Source organism: Chrysemys picta, chromosome 2 (assembly GCF_011386835.1).
Source record: "Chrysemys picta bellii isolate R12L10 chromosome 2, ASM1138683v2, whole genome shotgun sequence".
NCBI classification, from domain to species: Eukaryota; Metazoa; Chordata; order Testudines; family Emydidae; genus Chrysemys; species Chrysemys picta.
This window is the reverse complement of record NC_088792.1, coordinates 261965385-261989982: the sequence shown is the minus strand read 5'-3', so window position 1 is coordinate 261989982 and position 24598 is coordinate 261965385. Positions and strand designations below refer to the sequence as shown.

The following is a 24598-nucleotide window of genomic DNA, read 5'->3' as shown; positions in this document are numbered from 1 at the left end:
GTACACTAACCACTGGACTAAAAATAGGTGTTTAACACCAGGAGAGGATTTGCAGCTGAGAATCCCAAGTGTAGGGAGCTCCCTGTCTCTGAGAGAGGTGTGAGGCTTAGCACACAATTGTCAGCTTGGCATTGTCTATAGACTAGTTTAAGCAAGGAGCTGCCTAGCATGCTGGCTTTTGTAAATCCCAGTCTAAGATGCCTATCTCTCCCCATTCATTGTATAGGGTGTCTAGATGCCAGACTTAAATTTTGTAAATCCCGCAGATTTTCTAAGCATCTAAAAAATTATGTCTTGTGACTCTGAGCTTGCCTTACTTTCTTGGTGAATTAAGCCTCTGCTTAGTATCATATAATGGCAAGCAATTTGTTTAATCGGAGTAATGTACATAAGAACACTTTATATCTGGGGCCACTGAACCACTCTTTTTTCTTTTTCTTTTTCTTTTTCTTTTTCTTTTTCTTTTTCTTTTTCTTTTTCTTTTCCTTTTTTTTTTTTTTTTGGCAGAACTTGCCATTGCAGTCAGTGGATAAATCTGCTTAAAACCTTAAAGTCTAACATTATTTGTCGTGTTCTAAACCAGAGTGTATTGGAGATGTCACTTGAAGAAAAAAATTGAGTGTAAGCGTCCATAGTTATTGCAAAAACTTACACACTTCCATAATTTAAACAAGTGAGCAGTCCTCTAACTTCACTGAGACTGCACACATGCTTAAGTCAAGAACATTAGTAAGGGTATGTCTACACTATGGGATTACTCCGAATTTACAGAATTCGATTTTTGGCAACCGATTGTATAAAGTGCATATGGCCACACTAAGCACATTAATTCGGTGGTGTGCGTCCATGTACCAAGGCTAGCGTCAACTTCCGGAGCGTTGCACTGTGGATAGCTATCCCATAGCTATCCCATAGTTCCCGCAGTCTACCCCACCCATTGGAATTCTGGGTTGAGATCCCAATGTCTGATGGGGCCAAAAATTTGTCGCGGATGGTTATGGGTAAATGTCGTCAGTCAATCCTCCCTCCGTGAAAGCAACGGCAGACAGTTATTTCGCGCCTTTTTCCCTGGATTGCCCGGGCAGACGCCATAGAATGGCAACCAGGGAGAGCCTTTTTTCACTGTCACCGTATGTCTACTGGATGCTGCTGGCAGACGCGGTGCTGCAGCACTACACAGCAGCATCCCCTTGCCTTGCGGACGGCAGACGGTGCAGTATGACTGGCAACCGTCATCGTCGTCCCGTGTGTGCTCCTGGCTGGCCTCGGTGAGGTCGGTCGGGGGCGCCTGGACAAAAATGGGAATGACTCACCAGGTCATTCTCTTCTTTAAGTTTTGTCTAATGGAGAGTCAGTCCTGCCTAGAATATCAGACAAGCCTACTAAAGAACCAGAGAGGCAAACAGCCGCTCCGGGTCAGAGCCCCAGACATCCCACAGAAATGATGAGCTGCATGCCATTCTAGGGGGTGGCCCTACAACAACCCCACCCATTGCTTCCCTCCTCCCCCACCCCTCCCAGGCTACCTTGGCAGTTATCCCCCCATTTGTATGATGAACTAATAAAGAATGCATGAATTTGAAATAACACTGACTTTATTGCCTCTGCAAGCAGAGATCAAAGTGGGGAGGGGAGAGCGGTTGGCTTACAGCGAAGTCGAGTGAACCACCATTCTGCAGTTGCTCAGCCTATAGCTGAAAATGGGAATCTGGGATAAGCACTAGGATAGAAGCACAGGCAGGACTGAATCTCCATTTGTGTGGGGGCCTTTGGTTGACACTAGTAAAATACAAAATGTCCCAGGATATGTATGTTGGGGGACAGTTCTAAACGGCAGCTTTATTTTTTTATTTGCAGCAAAATGCAGAGGTCTAAGTATCTGATTGTGATCCCTGGGAGCAAGGGGTAGGCTGGGGTAGGTGCGACCACGCGGTGCTGCCGACTGGGAGAGCAGCCTGAGGGAGAAGCCTCCAGCTGGCATGATATTCCAGGCAGGACTGAATCTCCATTAGACGAAACTTAAAGAAGAGAATGACCTGGAGTCATTCCCTTTTTTGTCCAGGCGCCCCCGACCGACCTCACCAAGGCCAGCCAGGAGCACCCACGGGACGATGATGATGGTTACCAGACATACTGCACCGCCTGCCGTCCGCAAGGCAAGGCAAGGGGATGCTGCTGTGTAGCACTGCAGCACCGCATCTGCCAGCAGCATCCAGTAGACATACGGTGACAGTGAAAAAAGGCAAGAAACAATGTTTTCCCTTTGCTTTCACGGGGGGTGGGAGGGGTGGGGCTGAACCACCCACAACAATGTTTTTGACCCTTCAGGCATTGGGAGCTCAACCCAGAATTCAAATGGTTTTCGGAGATTGTGGGAACTTTGGGATAGCTACAGTCGTCAGTCGCCCCTCCCTCCGTGAGCGTCCTTTTGATTCTTTGGCTTTCTGGTACACTTGTCTCAGCTCCTTAAGTTTCACACAGGACTGTGTTGAGTCCCTGTTGTGGCCTCTGTCCATCATGGCCTTGGAGATTTTTTCAAATGTTTTGGCATTTCGTCTTTTGGAACGGAGTTCTGATAGAACAGATTAATCTCCCCATACAGAGATCAGATTCAGTATTTCCCGTACGGTTCTTTTTTGATTCTGGCTGTGCTGATGAGCTCTGCATGGTCACCTGTGCAAACAGGAAATGAAAATCAAAAGTTCGCGGGGCTTTTCCTGTCTACCTGGCCAGTGCATCCGAGTTCAGATTGCTGTCCAGAGCGGTCACAATGGTGCACTGTGGGATAGCTCCTGGAGGCCAATGCCGTCGAATTGTGGCAACACTAACCCTAATTCGAAATGGCAATGTCGATTTTGGCGCTACTTCCCTCATGAGGGAGGAGTACAGAAATCGATTTTAAGAGCCCTTTATGTCAAAGTAAATGGCTTCATTGTGTGGACGGGTGCAGGGTTAATTCGATTTAACGCTGCTAAATTTGAACTAAACTCGTAGTGTAGACCAGGCCTAAGTGCTTGAAGTACTGGAGTTTTAGTGATCATACTAATTTAATACTAATTAAAATACAGGTAAATAAAGTTAGAATGCAATTACTTACCAAATACAGTAAACTCTATCAATTCTTCTATGCTGATTTTATTTCATTTAAGTGAGAGGACTTTTTAGAGTCGTCTGCCATGATTGATTTGCCATTGTGATGCTGTAGATAAGGTTATTTATTTATTCTTTTTTTTTTTAAACAACAAATATATTTTGCTGAAATTTCCCAGGTTTGGGCTTGGTTCAGAAGTTGGTTTTAGGAGAAAAAAATATAATAGTCATTTTTATTTATGCTGGTGAAAAGAACATTACAATGCCCTTCCCTTTGCCAGCTTTTTTAACGTAGGTCCAATTTTATATTTTTACTCGTGATTATTCTGTGTTCATGCAAATAATCCACCAAGGTCATGTTTATTTAAAATAAAGCAATGGGATCATTTGTGTAACTAAGGGACTACTCATTAGAACTAGGGAGGAAATGGATTTCCCATCCTGAGAGAGTTTTTGGGATTTGGGGAAAAAAATGTCCTATCCCAATCTGACCTATTTTCCTTCCCTTCACCTGTGGTATTGGTTGCATCACTCTCTTCAGTGAGGAAACCAAGAAGTCTGCAGCTTAGTTTCTTGTGATCCTAATTTTGTTAAATATACAGTCATGATATTTCCCACCATTTTACAACATTTTCTACAACTTTATATATTTTATGCAAATCTTTGCATTTCAGTTCTGTGTTCAGAGAGAGACACGTTGCTCTAAACATTAATTGGTGTAATATTTAAAGATATTAGTTATGGGTTCTTATGGCTTTATGAGAGGGGCAAATATATTTATGGTTTTATTTAGGGGGTCTAAAATCTTTAGAGCCCTCTAGTTTGCATCTTCTACATGGGAAGGCACTGCTTGGCAATACATATTTCCTGCAAAAATAAGCCACCTTAACCTTTCAGCTTTTCAGCTTGTCACTTGCACAATGGTTTCCATTCTCACTCCATGTCATTCTGAATTAATTCCTCTTCCTACGGTTTCTCCTTCCCCTGTGACTTTGAAGATCTATAGGACTCAGCAAGTCTGATAGCCTTGTAGCTGTACCCCAAAATGCTTCTGTCTCCAAATATCATGGCATAAATATCTTGGTAAAAACTAGAATAAAGAGACATTTGCAGACATGGAAAATCCATTAATTTTCTGGTTTTAGGTGTCCCAGTAGATTTATTTCATATTTTGTTGTGTTCTTATGAATTTCTGGTCTCTAAAGATTCTACTCCTTCTGGTGACAGTGATAGCTGTGACAATGAGATATATTGGGGGTTTTTTGGGTCTGCACCTAGACAGACTGACTGGAAAGAATAGCAGTGAGAAATGTGAATTGCCACTCTTCATCTTGTGGCATTAATCTTGAAGCCTAATTCTGACAATTTAAATGCCAGTGCTGCTAATCATCTCACTGCTGATCAGCATACCAAACATATTTGATTAATGAGATTATTCAGTGTTTGCCTGGACATACTGCTCAAATCCTGAGATTGCATTGATTTGATAGGCTGTCTCTTAAAAATAAGGCTACATGTTGTGAATGTACATATAGTTTAACGTTTGATTGATTCGATTTATTTTTGTTTGGGTAGCTGAAATGCTTGCTACCTCTGAAAAAAATGAGATTAGAAATGAGGTTTGTTTTCTTTGTTTAAATGTGTTGGACTCCCACAGAATGGCTTATGGGATGTTATGAGTCTTCAATAAAACTAGGCCCAGTAGCAACACAGGTTTTTCAGATTAACTATTAGGACACTGCTTAATTTCTGGGAGGTTTAATGTTTTGGGAAATGTCTTTTTTGAAGGATTAGGAAGGAGCCATTAGAGAGGACTCTACCAGGAGCACAAAGGGGGTTTTGGCTGGCTTGGCTGACTTTCCTGTCAGTTCCCAAGCTCTTTCTCAGATATGAAGGTAACAAGCAAGGGAATATGGGGGTGTGCCAAGAAGTCAGGATGTGGGTGGTGAAGAAAAATTACCATCAATATGTGACTGTGCCCTCCAAGCGCAAATGCAAAGTTATCCCTTCACCTGCCTGAAACTTTCAAACAAAAACCCCATAGACATTCCCACTTTCACATATTTCCCATCCTTGTCACACAGGCATCCCTCCCTCTTTCATCTGGTGAATGCTTATTTCTCCTCACCCTACCTTCTCCTTCCTTTTTCACACATTCACCTTCACCTAGATACACCTGTTATCAGGTTTCCTATAGCAGTAATCACCCTCTTATTTTAGTTACATTCTTTCTTCTTCTGGATCTTCAATTTTGCTCTCATGCTTACCTGATAGTTTCTCTGTGGAGAAGAAAAGAAACCCAGGCAGGGGGCTCTACAGAGATTTTTTTTCCTTTGCCTTGCTGTATGTGTGGCTAGGGAGAAGGGAACTGGAGATGCCTGCTTGAGGTGTGATTTCTGGTATTAGGGCTTTACAGATCAGAATCAAAACCCAAAATCAAGTAAGAAGCTAGTGTGGCCTCTAGAGAGCAGGTGTTTTATATTATAAGGAACCATATCTGCACTAGCTCACTAGCCCTTTAGGGCAGACCTATGCATGGGACCCCAGGTACTCCACGACACAATGGGACCAAGTGCCATGCCAGTGACTCCTAAACTCTGCAGCAGTAACCTCTAAATTCTGTGGCAATGCTAATTTATTCTATTTCCATGAAATATCGTTCATTCCCACTCTCCACTGCCTCACAAACATACACTGGAATGACTCATAGTTGAAAATATTCCTTGGTGTAAAATTCCTCCATAATTATTTTCAACCGTGATTTTTAACCCCCGCTAAGTTCTCCAGGCAGCTCAGCTCCATTCCTTCATCTTTTTCTGTGATTATGTTTTCCAAGCAGCCCATCATAGAACCTCCTTCTTCCATTGTATGCCGGGGAAGATTGTAGGGTGTTTAGCCTGTTTCAATGAATCATCTCCCTGGCTCTTTGGACTTTGGCATCTGTACATGTTGTACAGCACAACAGTTATTAACAGTTACCATTACAACTGGTTGGGCAAGTATTTCTCCATGCTTAGGGAATAACTGGAATCTCAGATACAGTAGTGTAGTAATTTTTGATGGCTGCTGACCTTTTAATGTCAATCAATATAGAGTGCATTGCAATACACTTGAGAGTCTGTAAATTGCAATATTCACATTGGAGAGACAGATCTCAATCAACCAGTCAAATGCAGATGTAAAAAGATGCTTTGGGCCACTGATGGCATCTGAGACTTCAAGAGTAATATGGTATGCAGACACACTGCTCTTCCTTGACAAATGTTAACATATATCCCTCAGGAACAAGAGTAGAAACCACCCCTTGCAATGATATATACATGTTCCCTTATTTACCATCACTTCTGTCTTGTCTCAATTAAGCCTTAACTGAGGCACTGTCATCTAGCTCTCTAGACCTTACTTACAGGCTGTAACAATAAAAATTCATATTAGGATTCTGTTAAAGTAAAAAGCACTGTCATGTTGTTTGTGCCTTATAGAATAAGACATTACACAGCAGAAGAAAGCATTGCTATATCTCTTTTGTTGCTTTTCTCAGTAAATTGAATACAAATTGTTCTGACATTGGGAATTAATGTTGTAAATATTATAAAATAATATTTTCCAACAAACCCATAGGGTTGATTTTTCCCCCATGTCGTTAATTGAACCAAACTTTATAGACAAGGATGACTTAAGTTGGGTTCCTAATTCCATATTTAAGCCACCTAAATAAATGCAGCTCTGTTTCAGAAGTGCAGGGTACCCACTAGTCCCATGAAAGTCAAGGGGTTTTGCAGTGACTCGGCACCTTTTCAAATCAGCTGTTTATTTAGGTATCTACTTGTTGTAGGACTCCAATTTTAGGTACCCAGTTTTGAAACTTTAGGCCTTTCTGCACAATATTTTGAAGACACTTAAATTGTGTGTAAGCCTCTCTTCTTATTAGAAAACACACCCGAGTTGTATTGTTAATAATATTGTACATTGGATATTATGTTGAGAAGTGATTCAAATGATCTGTTTGGATAATGTTCAGGGAATTAAATCCATAGAGATACTCTATATGAATCAATTCTTGCTGCTTCACTCACAAAAAGAATCTCTTGTACACATCATATAATGTTGTTTGAATTTTCACCTTATACTGACAATAAAAAATGAGGCACAGACTATTTCTGAGGGATTATTGACTAGCTGGAGTTGATGGCACAATTTTAGCACATCACATCCTCCTTGAGAGGCATGAATCCTCGGTAAAGTATGTTCCTGGCACCTTGAATACTACTGTTGAAATAATACTATTAATTTACATTAGGTTTGTTAATCCTCAACATTTACATACATGTTACTTTTAATCTGAATAAGATTTAAAATATGAAACGTTGATTATGTTTACATCAACGTAATTCTAATACAACTATTTTATGTATATGTCTGTATGTGTATATATATATTTGTGTGTGTGTGTGTATGTTTTCTCAACCCTAGATTTCAGACTGAACTCAATTACGATGTTTTGGAAGTTCATGATGGACCAAATCTCCTGTCTCCACTTCTGGGTTCTTACAATGGTACACAGGTCCCACAGTTTCTGTTCAGTAGCAGCAATTTCATTTACCTTCTCTTTACAACAGACAACAGTCGTTCTAATAATGGATTCAAGATTCACTATGAAAGTAAGTAATGTTGAACCATATGCTTTTGTTTCCCCCGCCCATTTAAACACACATGAACCCGCGTGCATACACAAATACACACACATTTTGTCCCCGTCAGTACTATCCTGAGCCACTCCTACCATCCATTCAGCTGAAGAGGATTTGGTGAGATTCTTTCCAGAGCCCACTAAACCTTTCCTTAATCAGTCAAAACAGTTTAACTGCTGAGCAATATGCAAGACATTATCTTAGGGTTTGCTGTTTCTGCTTTTGTACTCACACTACTTACTAGTTTAATAAACAGAAGACTGAGATTGGAGTCAATGGATGATAATTTTATGCTTTGTTATCTTTTCTTTTTTACATCTAGTACAATGAATTTTTGTGTGTGCAAAACTATATAAAATCAGTGACTATGATAACATTATGGAAGTATAGGTCACAATATTGAAATATGGTTGGGCATGTATATCTATGCTTTGGCACCTGAATTAGTTACTTGATTTTCAGAAGGGTTGAGTATCTGCACCCTCACTAAAGCTAATGGGAGTTTGGGTTTCTCAGACCCTCTGAAAATTAGGCCATTCATTTATTTAATGCCTAAATATAGATGTAGGTGTCTAACTTTAGACCCACAAATATGAAACTTTTAGTTAGAGCTCTCTTCAAATACATTATTAGTTATTTTTTCTTTATACAGCTCTAATGATTACCACACTATAGAAAACATCTCTCAAACTGAAAATGTATCTACAAAGTGAATTCATAAATATTAATATTTGATCTTGTCCTTTACTTTCTACATAACTCAACTCTATGGTGAATGTTAATGGTAAATTATGTTCTTCTTAGGCATTGAGTCGTATTCTGATGTCACTTTCAGCATGATGTACATATTTCAGATTGTAGTGTACAGTAATTGAAATGAAAAATGCCATAATAAAACTTTCTCATTTAAATTACTCAGCAACGGTGTTCTCTCTTGGAAACAGTACTGTGTATCTGTCTAGGGAAACTTGCCAGGTACACAAGGAAGGTGTTGAGATATGTTCCAAGGTGGTAGGAAGGATGGCATTCATATAATCTTTTTTAAAATCACTTGGCAAAAATGGTTTTGCAATGGACATCAACTTAGTTATTTTGTGTGAACAGCACTTTATATAGCAGACTAGTACATATCTCACTGACCTTGCCAGCATTACATAGGTCACATTCTCACATGAATAAGCTGTTCTTGAATGATTTCTTCAATGTACTCAACTTCTATTTAACATCAGGCATGTAGGTCTTCTGCTTCCAACTTTTTTTCTTCCACACTAATGGTTACTGGAACCACTACAAGAGAATAATTCCCACATGATCTTATTGTTTAAGATCGTTTGTGACCCTTTTACATTATCCCAGAAAAGTAACGACACTGGCGTTAAGGTACAATTTATAAGGACTAACTTCTATCGCACAAAGTTCAGGCTGCTACAAGTTCTTGTAGGCACTACGTGAAGCCTGCTTTCAAAGTGTCAGCAGTTGATCTAAGAAAATCTGCTAGCAGTTATAAAATGTTTTGTGTTTCCCTTCCCTGGAGTTTTTCTTGTACCTGATGGATAATTGAGGATCTCCTCATTTTTTTCAGCTTTAACCCACCTTGATATATTTTAAAGGCCAATGTCCTTTCATCCAGAAAGACTAGATGGTACTTTATCAAAATCTATCAGTGCCTTTCCTTATTCATCCGGAGGAATAACTGTTGAGTGACACAAGTCACTGTCTCTGCTCAGTATTTGAGCACACCATATCTTCACTGTACCCTGCTTCAGCTTGCTGGGAAGTGAATTGTGAATCTCTGCCCAACAGGGCAGAGAAATATTATTTCTTGTTTGGAAACATATGGAACATATTGGAAGTGTTTAAAGGAAATTGTTATGGTTGATTGGCCACAAAATTGAACTACCTTCACAAAGGTTCATCTCAGCTAAACCCTCAGGGGTCTTTATAAAGCACTTCTTCTCCTATGTAGAATTACCTTCACAGATCTCCACTCTTGCAGTCACACTCTTTGCCATACAAATCCAAGAGTGAGAATCTGCGGAGATAATACCATTAGAGAAGTTAAGTTATTGGTAAGTAACTTAGATGACCTTATCACTAAACACAATGTGTGTGCCCTACTGTGCAGTACTTTTTATTTTCTGTATTTCTATATCATAATATTTTATAGTATCATGAATTATTGGTTTAAAAAAATAAGAACAGTATAATAAAAAAAATTGCATGCAGAACTACTGTCAAAATATATCAATTTTTGGACCAGATTATTATCATTTAAGGAATATTTTTCCATTAATGACCTGAACAATTTCTCTTGGAAGAAAGTTAATGTTCACTTGACATTTAATTACATCTAATTAAATGTGTAAAGTTGAGTAATAGTTGAGACCCATATAGTATTGCATAACTATATAAAATATATTAATACATAACTCAATCATAGACAGATAAGGGAGACAGTATTTCAGGTATTCCCTCAAAGCAATATTGTACTTTGGGGAGGGAAGAGAGGAATTATCTTCCAGATTCATGGTCATGCATTTTTCTCTTGATACAGGTTTTATCATAGAGTAGATAGGAACTTGATGAGCCTCAGACAGGGCTGTGGCATAACCCTTCGCTCCCCTCCATTCCCAATAACCAAAATACTGAGGTATTGATTCAGGAAAGCAGTTACATATGTACTTAAGCCCATCCCTGATTGGAGCAGCACGTAAGCCCAAAACTTTAATAGACCTTAAACACGTGCTTAAAATCAAGGGCCTGAATCATATAAATTGAATATGCAGAGTAGCTTTCTGATACTCTTTCTGTTCCCTTATGCACGCAAATAAATGGTGCCTCATCTAATCACAGCTAAAATTCAGAATTGTGTATGCATCCGTTCAAATTCTTCCAAGGCTCCTACCATTTCAGCGCACATTATCCTATTTGCTTTGTCCTGGGTGCAGAATATAAAAAAAGCTCCATCAATTTCATATACATATATTTTGAGGGGCAAAAGTCTACACTTACCACAACTGAAAAAAGTCAGAAGACAAAGTCAATCCATTAAATATAATGTATTACCAAAGTAGTTTGTCCATTCTATTAGAAATGAACCAAATCTGTGATTTTATTTAAAATTGTCTTTTTAAATAAGATGTTTTATTTTCTAAGGTAATTATATTGGCAATGAAATATGTATTCAAACTATAACATGACACGTTCAGAATATACATCTTAACACTATATTTTATAAAGAAGAAATATGCTTCACTAGTAACTGTTCTGTTGACTATCCACTAAGGGTATCTGACAGGGTAGTAGCTGTCCCATACTCCTACTGTGCTTTTTCCCTTCTCATCTGATTCTTCCTGGTTCACCTTATGTTCTTCAGAGCAGCCAGCTTCTAACTGAATTTCCCCTATGGGTAATATTAGTTAGCAATGGCTCCCTTATAGCATCCAGCTTTTCCACCATCCTATTGGTACCTAATGCCTTTCTCTGCCTTTGTTTTTCTGTACTGTTTAAATTATTTTTCTTCTACCTTGCTTGGGTAGAGTAGAAAGGTCTTGCCCAACCATTCTCTTTGTCTTGGACTACACACTTCCCTTTTCTGGTGCTTTAACTTTTCTCTTCTAAGTATAGATTCATAGATTCTAGGACTGGAAGGGACCTCAAGAGGTCATCGAGTCCAGTCCCCTGCCCTCATGGCAGGACCAAATACTGTCTAGACCATCCCTGATAGACATTTATCTAACCTACTCTTAAATATCTCCAGAGATGGAGATTCCACAACCTCCCTAGGCAATTTATTCCAGTGTTTAACCACCCTGACAGTTAGGAACTTTTTCCTAATGTCCAACCTAAACCTCCCTTACTGCAGTTTAAGCCCACTGCTTCTCGTTCTATCCTTAGAGGCTAAGGTGAACAAGTTTTCTCCCTCCTCCTTATGACACCCTTTTAGATACCTGAAAACTGCTATCATGTCCTCTCTCCGTCTTCTCTTTTCCAAACTAAACAAACCCAATTCTTTCAGCCCTCCTTCATAGGTCATGTTCTCAAGGTCTTATTCCAATACTTATTCCATTACTGGTACTGATTTCAGAAGCAAAACAATCTATCATGCTTTTCCTTCAAAGATCTTGGAGGAGTTTCCTAGATTCAGTTGTTAAGGTTTTTGGTTTGTTTTCTTTCAGTTATAACACTTTTGGCAGTAAAATGTATTCTTTGGATTGTTACAAAAACAAAACAAAAAACAAAACAAAATGCCTAATCAACTAGCCAGTTAACCAACCCTATAAGATTCTGAATAGGAAATAAAATCAGAAATTGATGTTTGCTTTCTGCAATAGATGCCTTTCTGTTTGTAGCTAGAATTCTCTGAAATGTCATTTCCATTCTTATATGGTCTATTAATGAACTTTCTGTTTTGTTTCCTTAACTGAAATTCTGAGATTTCTTTTTTCCTTTTGTGTTTTTCCCTCTCTGTTTTTTCATACTGGAATTATATATAATCAGTCTTTCTTGTTGAGAAACAAACTTTAAAGATTTGAATTTTGTGACACATCTAAAATTAAGCAGCCCCTTGTTTCTTTCCTCTTCGGCTCCTTTTCTCCTCTTCTCTGTTTCTGCAGCAGATCACATAACAAGTGAATGTAAGATGTTAGGCTATTCAGTTACACACACAAGCATAGGCTAAGATAACTTCGCTAAATATGTGTAAAATAGAGGTTTGCTATTTTTTTCCAGCAGAGTTGAATGCTTTTTAAAATACAGTACCTAGTTTTTTGTCATGTTTCCTTTGCATTCCAGGTGTAACAGTCAATACCTATTCTTGTTTGGATCCTGGCATACCAGTTCATGGACGTCGTTACGGTCATGACTTCTCTATTGGTTCCACTGTATCATTTAGTTGTGATCAAGGATATAGGCTGAGCCATGAAGAGCCTCTGCTATGTGAAAAAAACCATTGGTGGAGCCACCCGCTCCCAACTTGTGATGGTAAGAATGAATTAACTAGGTATAAAAATGTATCTATGCCATGTATGTGTTTTTCTGAGACATTAGGAACTCTGATGTGCCAATATAAAGCATTTAAGTTTAAGAACAAAGAAGCATTTTTATATAATGTACCATTTTGTACAGAAATATTTATTTAAATATAGAAGCAGCTCATTGAACCTGTAGATAATAGCAGTTATATCTACGTTAGAGTGTATTTTACCTTGTTAATTGATTTGCCAATTAACTTAAGGTATTTAACATGTTACTAAGGGCTGGGTGAATAACTGAGTTGTTGTTGCTGGGTTTTTTTAATCAGAACTGCCAGTGAACTGAAAAAAATCAGTTTGGGTTCAACAGAATCAAAATAATTCCGAATTTTTTGGCAAATTAAAAAAGTCCACTTTGGGTCATATGAAACATTTCATTTGACATGAAATATTTTACTCCTGGGAATGTTTAAAGGACTAGACTCACAAGACAGGAATTGTGGGGAGGAGGCGGTGCTGATGTCCCCCATATAACAGTGGATAAAGTGGAACAGCTTAACCCGGAGAGATTGAGATAGACTTTCTCCAGAGTATGCTATAGCCCTATACTCTTTTAGGAGGTGGGAGATGCATGTTTAAGTCCCTGTTCCACATCACGTGGGGGGGGGGTGTGTGTGGAACTGAACCTGTCTCTCCCACATCCTCAGTGAGCACTTCCTCCTCCTGTGTAAGAAAAAAAATATCGTCTGAAACTATTTGGTGAATTTGTGTCAAATTCACAATTAGTTTCAGGTTTGCAAAAAACTGCACTTTTCAATGAATAAATTATTCATCCAAATATTTTAGCCAGCTCTAGTCTGATCTTCTCTCCCACCCCTCATTTATTCCAGGAGAGAATCATAGAATCATAGAAGATTAGGGTTGGAAGAGACCCCAGGAGGTCATCTAGTCCAATCCCCTGCTCAAAGCAGGACCAACACCAACTAAATCATCCTAGCCAGGGCTTTGTCAAGTTGGGCCTTAAAAACCTCTAAGAATGGAGATTCCACGACTTCCCTAGGTAACCCATTCCAGTGCTTCACCACCCTCTTAGTGAAATAGTTTTTCCTAATATCCAACCTAGACCTCCGCCTTTGCAACTTGAGACCATTTCTCCTTGTTCTGTCATCTGCCACCACTGATAACAGCCTAGCTCCATCCTCTTTGAACCCCCCTTCAGGTAGTTGAAGGCTGCTATTAAATTCCCCCTCACTCTTCTCTTCTGCAGACTAAATAAACCCATTTCCCTCAGCCTCGCCCCATAAGCCATGTGCCCCAGCCCCCTAATCATTTTTGTTGCCCTCCACAAGACTTTCTCCAATTTGTCCACATCCTTCCTGTAGTGGGAGGTCCAAATCTGGATGCAGTACTCCAGATGTGGCCTCAGTAGTGCCGAATAGAGCGGAATAATCACTTCTCTGGATCTGCTGGCAACGCTCCTACTAATAAAGCCCAATATGCCGGTAGCCTTCTTGGCAACAAAGGCACACTGTTAACTCATATCCAGCTTCTCATCCACTGTAATCCTCAGGTCCTTTTCTGCAGAACTGCCGCTTAGCCAGTCAGTTCCCAGCCTGTAGCAGTGCATGGGATTCTTCCATCCTAAGTGCAAGACTCTGCACTTGTCCTTGTTGAACCTTATCAGATTTATTTAAGCCCAATCCTTGAATTTGTCTAGGTCATTCTGGACCCTATCCTTAACCTCCAGTGTATCTACCTCTTCCTGCAGCTTAGTGTCTTCTGTGAACTTGCTGAGGATGCAATCCATCCCATCATCCCGATCATTAATGAAGATATTGAACACAACTCGCCCCAGGACCGACCTCTGGGGCACTCCACTTGATACCGGCTGCCAATTTAGGGTGACCAGATGTCCCGATTTTATAGGGACAGTCCAGATATTTGGGGCTTTGTCTTATAAAATTGCCTATTACCCCTAACCCCATCCCGATTTTCAATGTTTGCTCTCTGGTCACCCTATGCCAACTAGACATCAAGCCGTTGATCACTACCTGTTGAACCCGACAATCCAGCCAGCTTTGTATCCACCGTATAGGGTACAAATGTGGTTGGGTATCCATTTAACGGGTAGTCACTTAACTTCCGGTAAAAATTCAGGTGAAGATACAACTTCAGAAGGAGCTGAGATCTAGAGTCACTTTGTTTGTGTTTGACTTCCACAAGACTGAATTTTCCCAAATCTCAACATATTAAATTCTTTATTGCTGTGTACTTGGGCTATCATTGAACCCTGTTTCCCATTCTGGCAGCCTCAGCATACATCAATACTACTTCAGAGTTGACGACTATGTATATGGATATGAAGACAGGTTTGAATGGCAAATTCAAAGTGTTGCCCAGTACTACATCTGACATTTTGTATAAAAGGTCTTCTTTTGAAACAAGAGCTACAATGAACTCCCTGTCAGATGAGAAGATGGTGTTCACATGAAATTTTCACTCTGAATGTTTTCCAGCAATTAATTATTGTCTCAGCCTGGTTATTGCATTGGGAAGGCCTGATACAGTTCTTATCACCCCTTTCTTGATTACATTTGAGGTATTTTTCAGCATTAGTTTCCTATCTTTACCCCATTAATAAAAAAATTTATATGGGTGTAGAACATCTTGTATAACAGTAAGCATTATTAGAAGAAATCTGTTAGGTTAGCATTAGGGTCTGTTCAGTATAAATTCTGTTGCTTACTGTTACGTCACATATATAGAGCAGAAGGCACTACTCTTATTATACAAAATTGCCCATAGAGTTAATATCTGCTGATATTGGATAGGAAGTAGAAAACTGAGGATTAAAGGTTAATGAAAATAATAAAGAAACTGATTGACTCAGGAATACATAGTTTATTATGAAGAAAATTATTGCATTATTCATGATCTTCCCTATTGCAGTTTTTGGTATATATCAGCTTGGCACCTGACTTTTTTAATTCAGCAAACAATTCAGGTTTGAAGCTGAGATTCATTTGGAGGTGCCATGAAATGTTGATCGTAAGGATTTGCATTGATGAAAGGGTGGATGAGAAGCTGGCATTCTGACGTTTTGGGATACACTTCATAATAGGGTATCTCAATCACAGTCACACTCTTTGAGTGAAGAGCTGTAGATCTCCCTTAGCCCTCCAAACCAGAAAAACTAATTTATGCTGAATAGACCCCATATATAGGGGTAATGTTTTCTTATGTTGCTAGGCACTAGATGCTTACCATCTAAAACAAACAATGTTAACATGCTCTCTGTGAATAATATGCTCTGCTGTGCAATAACCTTACACATTGTGATACATTTCTTCTTCAAGATGCTGAACTAGCATGCAATTCATCAAGTAAATGAGATTTTTTTTCTCTAGAGCACATTGCTAAAAGGCAATTGTCCATTGAATAAATATGCTTTAAAGGCAGGATTGAGTGTATTTATTCTAGTAAATTTCATCAATTCATGGTTACATTAATTTTAATTTAATTGCTGAATCTTTAACTTTGGAGTGATTTATATATAGGACTAGGTCTAGACTGGACCTTAGGGAAGTGAACATTTGCCCTGTGGACTTGCATCAACAATGTTTTGATTTAAACCGTACTTTTCTGGTGAGAGAAAATCCTGTAGCAACTCTTCCCATGGAGTGTGTGTAAATATTCAGGGTGTGGAGAGGAGTCGGTAGCAGAATATCTCTGCCTTGGCTCCTCTTCGAAGTAGAAGAAATATGTTGGATGGAGCCCTTCCTATTCCCTGGAAGAAAATAAATTATAAAATATTTTATATTTGTTCAGTGCTTACATGTTATAGTGATGAATGAAATAGAAAAGCCCATGAAGAAATGAATAATTCCTTATTCAATACAGAGCATGGAGCGTGTGCAGTAGATAAGGTTTTCTGCACATTGAGTATATAAAAAAAACCAACACCCTAATTCTGTTAGCACCATCCACCCTGTGCTCTGAATGAGGTTGGGTCGCTAAAGGGGAAAAAAAAAAAGTATGTGATCCTAAAATTACAAGGTGTATCATAGAATCATAGAAACATAGGGATGGATGGGACCTTGAGAGGTCAACTAGCCCTCCTGCACTGAGGCAAGACCATCCCTTAGAGTTGTTTGTCTAACCTGTTCTTAAAAACTTCCAGTGATGGAGATTTCACATCTTGGAAACCTATTCCAGAGCATAGGAATAGTATAGTTATAAAAGTTAAGAAGTTAAAGTTATAGTTAAAAGGTTTTCCTAATGTCTAGGCCTCAACTGGAGTATTGTGTCCAGTTCTGGGTGCCACATTTCAGGAAGGATGTGGATAAATTGATGAGAGTCCTGAGAAGAGCAACAAAAATTATTAACTATCGGGGGTAGCCGTGTTAGTCTGTAAAAACAAGGAGTCTGGTGGCACCTTAAAGACTAACAGATTTATTTGGGCATAAGCTTTCGTGGGTAAAAACCTCACTTCTTCAGATGCAAATTATTAAAGGTCTAGAAAACCTATTATTATTAAAGGTCTAGAAAACATGACCTATGAGGGAAGATTGAAAAAACTGGGTTTGTTTAGTCTGGAAAAGAGAAGACTGAGAGGGGACACAATAACAGTTTTCAAGTACATAAAAGGTTGTTACAAGGAGTAGTAGAGAAAAAAATGTTCTTCTTAACCTCTGAGGATAGGACAAGAAGCAATGGGTTTAAATTACATCAAGGGAGGTTTAGGTTGGACATTAGGAAAAACTTCCTAACTGTCAGCGTGGTTACACTGGAATAAATTGCCTAGGAAGGTTGTGGAATCGCCAACATTGGAGATTTTTAAGAGCAAGTTTGACAAACACCTGTCAGAAATGGTCTAGATAATACTTAATCCTGCCACGAGTGCAGGGGATTGGACTAGACGACCTCTCAAGGTCCTTTCCAGTTCTATGATTCTATGATTCTAAATCTCCCTTGCTACAGATTAAGCCCATTATTTATTGTCCTACCTTCAGTTGACATGCAGCACAATTAATCACCAACCTCTTTATAACACTACTTAACATATCTGAAGACTATCAGGTCCGCCCCTCAATATATTTTTTTCAAGACTAAACATCCCTAGTTATTTTTACCTTTTCTCAGAGGTCAGGTTTTCTAAATGTGTTATCATTTTTGAGGCTCTCCTTTGTACTCTCTCCAATTTGTACATTTTTTCTTAAAGTATGGTGCATAGAACAGGGGAAAATACTTCAGCTGATGCCTCACCAATGCTGAGTAGAGTCAGACAGTTATCTCCTGTGTCTTACATATAACATTCCTGTTAATACAGCCCCAAATTATATTTGCCTTTTTCACAACTGCATAACTTTACTGGTTCATATTGAACTTCTGATCCACTAAAATCCTTAGATCCTTTTCAGCAGTACTACTGCCTAGCAAGTTATTCCCCATTTTGTAGTCGTGCATTTGATTTTTCCTTTCTACATGCAGTTCTTTACACTTATCTTTATTGAATTTCATCTTATTTATTTCATGCCAATGCTTCAATTTTCCAAAGTCATTTTCTATTCTAATACTGTCCTCCAAAGTGCTAGCAACTCCTCCAAGCTTGGTGTGATCCATGAATTTTATAAGCATACTCTCCACTCCATTATTCAAGTCATTAATGAAAATATTGAAGAAGAAGAATAGACCCAGGATAGACCTTCCGCCATACGCTCCATCTAGATATTTAATAGATACAATGTGTGCCCTTCTGGGATCTCACCTGAAAAATAATCACTAACAGTTCCAAGATTATTTCAACTAGTTCTTTAAGTTCCCTAGGGTGAATTTTGTCAGGCCTTGCCAACTTGTGTACATCTAAGTTATCTAAATATTCTTTAATCTGTTTTTCCCTACTTTTCCTTACGTTCCTTCCTCCTTGTTGTTAATAGTAATTATGTTAAGCATCTGGTCACAATTTACCTTTTTTTAGTGAAGATTGAAGCAAAATAGTTATTAAGCGCTTCAAACTTCTTTATGTTGTCCATGTTCTTTATGTTCTTTATGCTCTCTTTTGCTAAAAGTAGTGGACCTACACATTCCTTTGTCTGTGTCTTTCTCTTGCTCCTAATATATTTATGGAAACTCTTAGGAACCGTTAGCAATTATCTTTGAGAATTCATGAAGAATGGGTGAGGTTGCAGAGGACAGGGGAATGGCAAACATAGTACCTATCTTTAAAAGTGGAATAAAAAGGAGCTGGGGAACTATAAAACAGTCATGCTAACTTGAATACCTGCAAAAATACTGGAGCAAATTATTCAACGATTAGTTTATAAGTACCTGAGGTTAATAGGCTTTTAAGGAATAGCCTACAGGGATTTGTCAATAACAAATTATGCCACACGTAATTTCTTTCTTTGGCTTACTGGCCTAGTGACTGGGGCGGGGGGAGGGCAGGGGAAGATGTAGATATGATATCTCGATTTTAGTAAGTCTATTGACATTTTCATAAGCAAACTAGGGAAATATGGTATAGAGGAAATTAGTATAATGTGGATGCAAAACTGATTGAAAGACCATACTCAAAGTGTAGTTATCAATGGTTTGCCATCAAACTGGAGGGATGCATCTTGTGGGATCCTGCAAGAGTCTGTCCTAGGTCTGGTACTATTCAATATTTTCATTCATGACTTGGACGATGGAGTGAAGAGTATGCTTATAAAAGCTGTGAATTTGTGTTTTTCCATATTACTTTTCCAACAGATATTTGAGAAGTTAGAATCCACAATTACTACCAGGCCATATGTTTTGGATATTTCTATTTTTTTGTTCTAGAACCTCATCTACCTCCTCCTCCTCCTTCCAATTTCATGGTCTGTACTAGATTTCTACCATGACACCACCCCTGTTTTTCTTCTTCTATCTTCACCCAAAAGACTTTCATCTGATCTGCTTCCTTCTGGACCTCAGAACCAACATATCTATTCTTGTTATATAATGCAACACCTCCTTCCTTGTTTTCTCCTACCTATTCTTCCTAAACAAGCTGTACCCTCTATACCAATATTCCAGTTATGAGATTTATCCCACCAACTCTCTGTAATTCAGTTAAGTCATAATTACACATTTTTAAGTCAGCAGGTCCAGATAACCTGCATGCAAGAGTTTTTAAATCATTAGCTGAGGAACTTGCTGGATTGTTAATGCTGATTTTTCAATAAGACTTGAAGCAGTGTGGGAGTTTCAGAAGACTGGAAGAAAGCGAACGTTGTACCAATTTTAGAAAGGGTAAATGAGATGACTCAAGTAATTATAGGGCTGTCAGTCTGACATTAATCCCGGGCAAAATAATGGAGTGGCTGATACAGGACTTGATTAATAAAGAATTTAAGAAGGGTAATGTAAATAATGCAATTCAACATAGGTTTCTAGAAATAGATCTTTTTTTGTGTTGAGATTACAAGTTTGGCTGATGAAGGTAACACTGTTGACATAATATACTTAGACTTCTCTCAGGTGTTGACTTGGTACAGCATGACATTTTGATTAAAAACTAGAATAATATAAAATTAATATTGACACACATTAAATAGATTAAAAATTGGCTAAATGATAGGTCTCAAAATGTAATTGTAAACCGGGAATCGTTATCAAGAGTTTCCAGTGGGGTTTTCACAAGGAATTGGTTCTTGGCCCTACAGTATTTAACATTTCGGTTAATGACCTGGAAACAAAAAAAAATCACTGACATCGTTGCTGATGACACAAAAATTGGGTGAGTGGTAGATAATGAAGAGGACAGCTCACTGAGTCAGAGCAACCTGGATTGCTTGGTAAATTGAGTGCAAGCAAACAATATGTGTGTTTTAATACAGCTAAATGTAAATGTATATATCTAGTAAAAAAAGAACATAGGACTTATTTATAAGATGAGGTACTCTATCCTGGGAAGCAGTGATTCTGAAAAAAGATTTGGTGATCATGGTGGATAATCAGCTTGCAGTGTCACACTGTGACCAAAAAAGCTAGTGCAGTCCTGGGATGCATAAATTGGGGAGTTCTGAGTAGGAGTAGAGTGGTTATTTTATTTTTATATTTGGCACTGGTGCGATCACTGCTGGAATACTGTGTCTTGTTCTAATGCCCAGAATTCAAGAAGGATGTTGATAAATTGGAGAGGATTCAGAGAAGAGCCATGAGAATGATTAAAGAATTAGAAAACATGCCTTAAAGTGATAGACTCAAAGAGCTCAATCTGTTTAGTTTAACAAAGAAAAGGTTAAGGGATGACTTGATTACAACACGGGGAACAAATATTTAGTAAAGGGCTCTTCAATCTAGCAGAGAAAGGTATAATGCTGGAAGTTGAACTTAGACAAATTCAAATTCAGAGTGGAAATAAGCCATAAATGTTTAACAGTAAGAGCCATTGAAACAATTTTAAAAGGATCATAGTAGAATCTTAATAACTGACAATTTATTAATCAAGATGAAATGTTTTTCTAAAAGATATATTCTAGGAATTATTTTGTGGAAGTTCTCTGTCTGTTATACAGGAGGTCAGAATAGATTATCACAATGGTCCCTTTAGGCCTTGAAATCTATTAATAATTTAGCTTGTATACTACAACTTTCAGTTCTTCCTGTTTATTCCCCATTTGCCTTGTATTGGTGTATAGATATTGAGCAGATTTCCCCCTGTGTATTCCCTCTTTTTACTCCTTTGACCCTATTGTGTAATTTACGTTTTCCTCTACCCAACTAGAAGTCCTATGTCAATGTCACCATTTTTTATACCTACTTTTTGGCTTTTGATACATAAATCCTCTGAACTTTGGTTAAACACCTCCTCACTAGATTGAAAAGTTGCTGTCAAAAAGGCTCTTCCCCTTCTTGGTCAGGTAGACCTCATCTCTTCCCAGCAATCCTCCTTCCTGGAATAACAACCCGTAGTCAACGAATCCAAAGTCCTCCTGTTGATACCATTTGCGCAGCCATGTCACCCAGGCTAGGTCGAGGGTCTGAGCATCCCCACAGAAACCTGGGCTCCCTGGGGGGCTCTTACCACAGCCCAGCTTTGGCTTTTGGCCTGGCCAGGAGGCGGGGCCACAGAGGGGGTGGGGCTTTGTGCCCCCCACTACTACCGAGGCTTTGGCACTCCTGGTCAGAGGGCCAGATGAGCCTTGGCAGCTTTTCTGTAACATCTTGGATGCTGTAGGCAGGCAGCACACCTTCTGGGATGTCAGGTTAGGTTGACAGATGGGTTGCTTTGTCCTCTTCAGAAGGGAGTCCCTATCCACCACCACCACCCTACTTCTCCTTCTCCTGGATGTGGTGGCCTCGAACCTCTCAGCTTTGTGGGCAAATTGATCCTTCTCCTTAGCCACTGGCTCTGCTCCTCTCCTCCTGTTGCCAGTACATCATACCATGTACTAGGAGACCTGGGTGTGGGCCGGAACACTGTCTACTGCCCACTGTCTATTGCCCAGCAGCCTGTCTCTTCAATGCAGAGCAGCTGGTTCTCCTTCCCATTCTTGTGCCTTGATAGTCTCTAGTTGACTAGCATCCTGGATGTCTCCATGTATATCCTGTCAGTGAAGTCCTTGTGTTCCTGAATGTTATGCAGATGAGTTCTCTTACCTATTTCATGTGGGACCCCATCAACAGATAACTCTCACACCAGGTGGATCCTCCTGCTGAGCTTTCTTTGGCAGGGACATGCAGGCCACATTTCCAACAAATCAAGACCACAACCTGTGTTAAAGCCCCCCAGGATCAGGATGCCTGTCTGGCCATGGCCCCCACAGATACAGGCAGAGGAAGACCTGGCAGTGGTGTTGGTGACTCACTGTTTTCCTCACATTGTGGGTTCTTCCTTGTAGAGGACCTGTAAATTGAAGAAAAATACCTACTTCCCTGGCTTCCTCTGCTGGTGAACTTAGCTGGCTAACTTCCTAAGTCTCTGAGCTGCCTTCATCTCACAAGCCACATCATAGTGCATATACACAAGGGCAGAGTTAAGTTTGCATGGACAACCTTAATTCTGGCATTTCCTAACTTTGCTACTGTCATAAACATATGGCTACAGGTAGCATAAAATCCTTTCTTACCCTGTAAAGGTTAATCCCTCCTTTACCTGTAAAGGGTTAAGAAGTTCAAATAACCTGGTTGGCACCTGACCAAAAGGACCAATAAGGGGAGAAGATACTTTCAAATCTGTGGGGGAAGGTCGTGTGTGTGTGTGTGTGTGTGTTCTTTTGTTCTCTCCGGGTCAGCGAGGAACCAGGGCAGGGAAAATACATCTCCCTAAGCCATATCTGAACTAAACATCTAATATTACAGAAATAGTAAGTAATAGTAAGGAAATGCATTAGATTATCTTTTGCTTTAGCCTGTGAATTTTCCTTGTGCTAAGAGGGAGGTTTAGCCCTGGTTTTGTAACTTTAAAGTTTTGCCTAGAGGGGAAATCCTCTGTGTTTTGAATCTGATTACCCTTTAAATTACCTTCCATCCTGATTTTACAGAGGTACTTCTTTTACTTTTTCTTTATAATAAAGAATCTGATTCTGGTCTGTGCTCACCTTGCCTTCCCAGGAAAGCGGGGGGAGAGGCTTGGGGGGATTTTCGGGGAACAGGAATTCGAAGTGGTCCTTTTCCTTTAATCTTTGTCTAACTCGCTTGGTGGTGGCAGCAGTACTCCTCCAAGGACAAGGAAGGATTTGTACCTTGGGGAAGTTTTTAACCTAAGCTGGTAGAAATAAGCTTAGGGGGTCTTTTATGTGGGTACCCACATCTGTACCCCAGAGTTCAGAGTGGGGAGGGAACCCTGATCGCTACCTTAATAACATTCCTGTAATATAAGGGTTTTGTATGTGGGTGATATTATATATGTAACACACACACAAAATGGCATATAAAGATACTTCTGAAGAGCATATTTTTTTACTTTGATTGCATCATCTTGTACCTAATAGCATATATTTCCATACATTTTTCTTAAAGACAGCAATTTATTTTGAGGAGAGTATTTTCATATTTTTCATATATAGGACCTGATTCTCTAGTGTGCTGCAACAGTTGTATGCTGGTGCAACTCCACTGAATTAGATGAGTTACACCACTATAAAACTCTTGTAAAAGAGTGCAGCATTAGACCCACAGTCTTTATCAGGCCATAATGATCAGTTCTCATAATTGGCAACCCAGTAATTTGTGGACTCAAGCACTATGTGGTGTCATATTCTGGATAGCCATTGTGAAAATACACACATACAGAAAAATATAAAATGAAGAAGTTGACACCAAATTATGCCTGGATTCTGGCTTCCATCAGGTCAAATATCCCTTTTTGTCAAAGTTAGTGGCTGCATCTCTTCTATATCCATACAGCCAGAAAATCCTACACATTGTTTTTATTTAATTTATTATGTATATTTAGTAATGTGTGAAGCACACATCTCAAAAAATAGTATGGGGGATGCAATTCAGTCTTTTACACAATTAGACAAAAACTGGAAACAATGTCATGGATGGATAAATGGATGGATAGATAGATAGTTTAGATAAAGAACAGCCATTCTCAAAGAACTGTGAGAATAAGCATTCAAAAAAGTTGTTATATCTCAGAGGAAGAATTAGATTACTCTGAGCTCTGCTCAGGGAAGTATTATCCAGTATCTCCTTTCTCTAGTTTTACATGGATCACACTCAGACCATTCCCATTTTTACCTAATCCACACCCTTACCTATGGAGGTGAATGTATTCACCTGAATTTTCTGTCCATAATCCTTTCACAATGACTAGCCAGTAGGAAGCATCTTTTTCTTCTGACAGACGTTCTGAAGTGTTTTCCTGTG

At 39.1% G+C, this 24598-nt stretch overlaps 1 protein-coding gene across 2 annotated transcripts in view; it reads left to right on the top strand.

Annotated features, from left to right (window-relative positions):
• Positions 1 to 24598, top strand: part of CSMD3 (CUB and Sushi multiple domains 3) — a 1168516-nt gene that overhangs the window by 702169 nt on the left and 441749 nt on the right. For both annotated transcript variants that reach the window (XM_005287288.4, XM_008168301.4), the window contains 2 exons: positions 7564 to 7751; positions 12576 to 12764. In XM_005287288.4, the coding sequence (XP_005287345.2) occupies positions 7564 to 7751; positions 12576 to 12764 (377 nt within the window). The remainder of the gene's footprint in view (positions 1 to 7563; positions 7752 to 12575; positions 12765 to 24598) is intronic.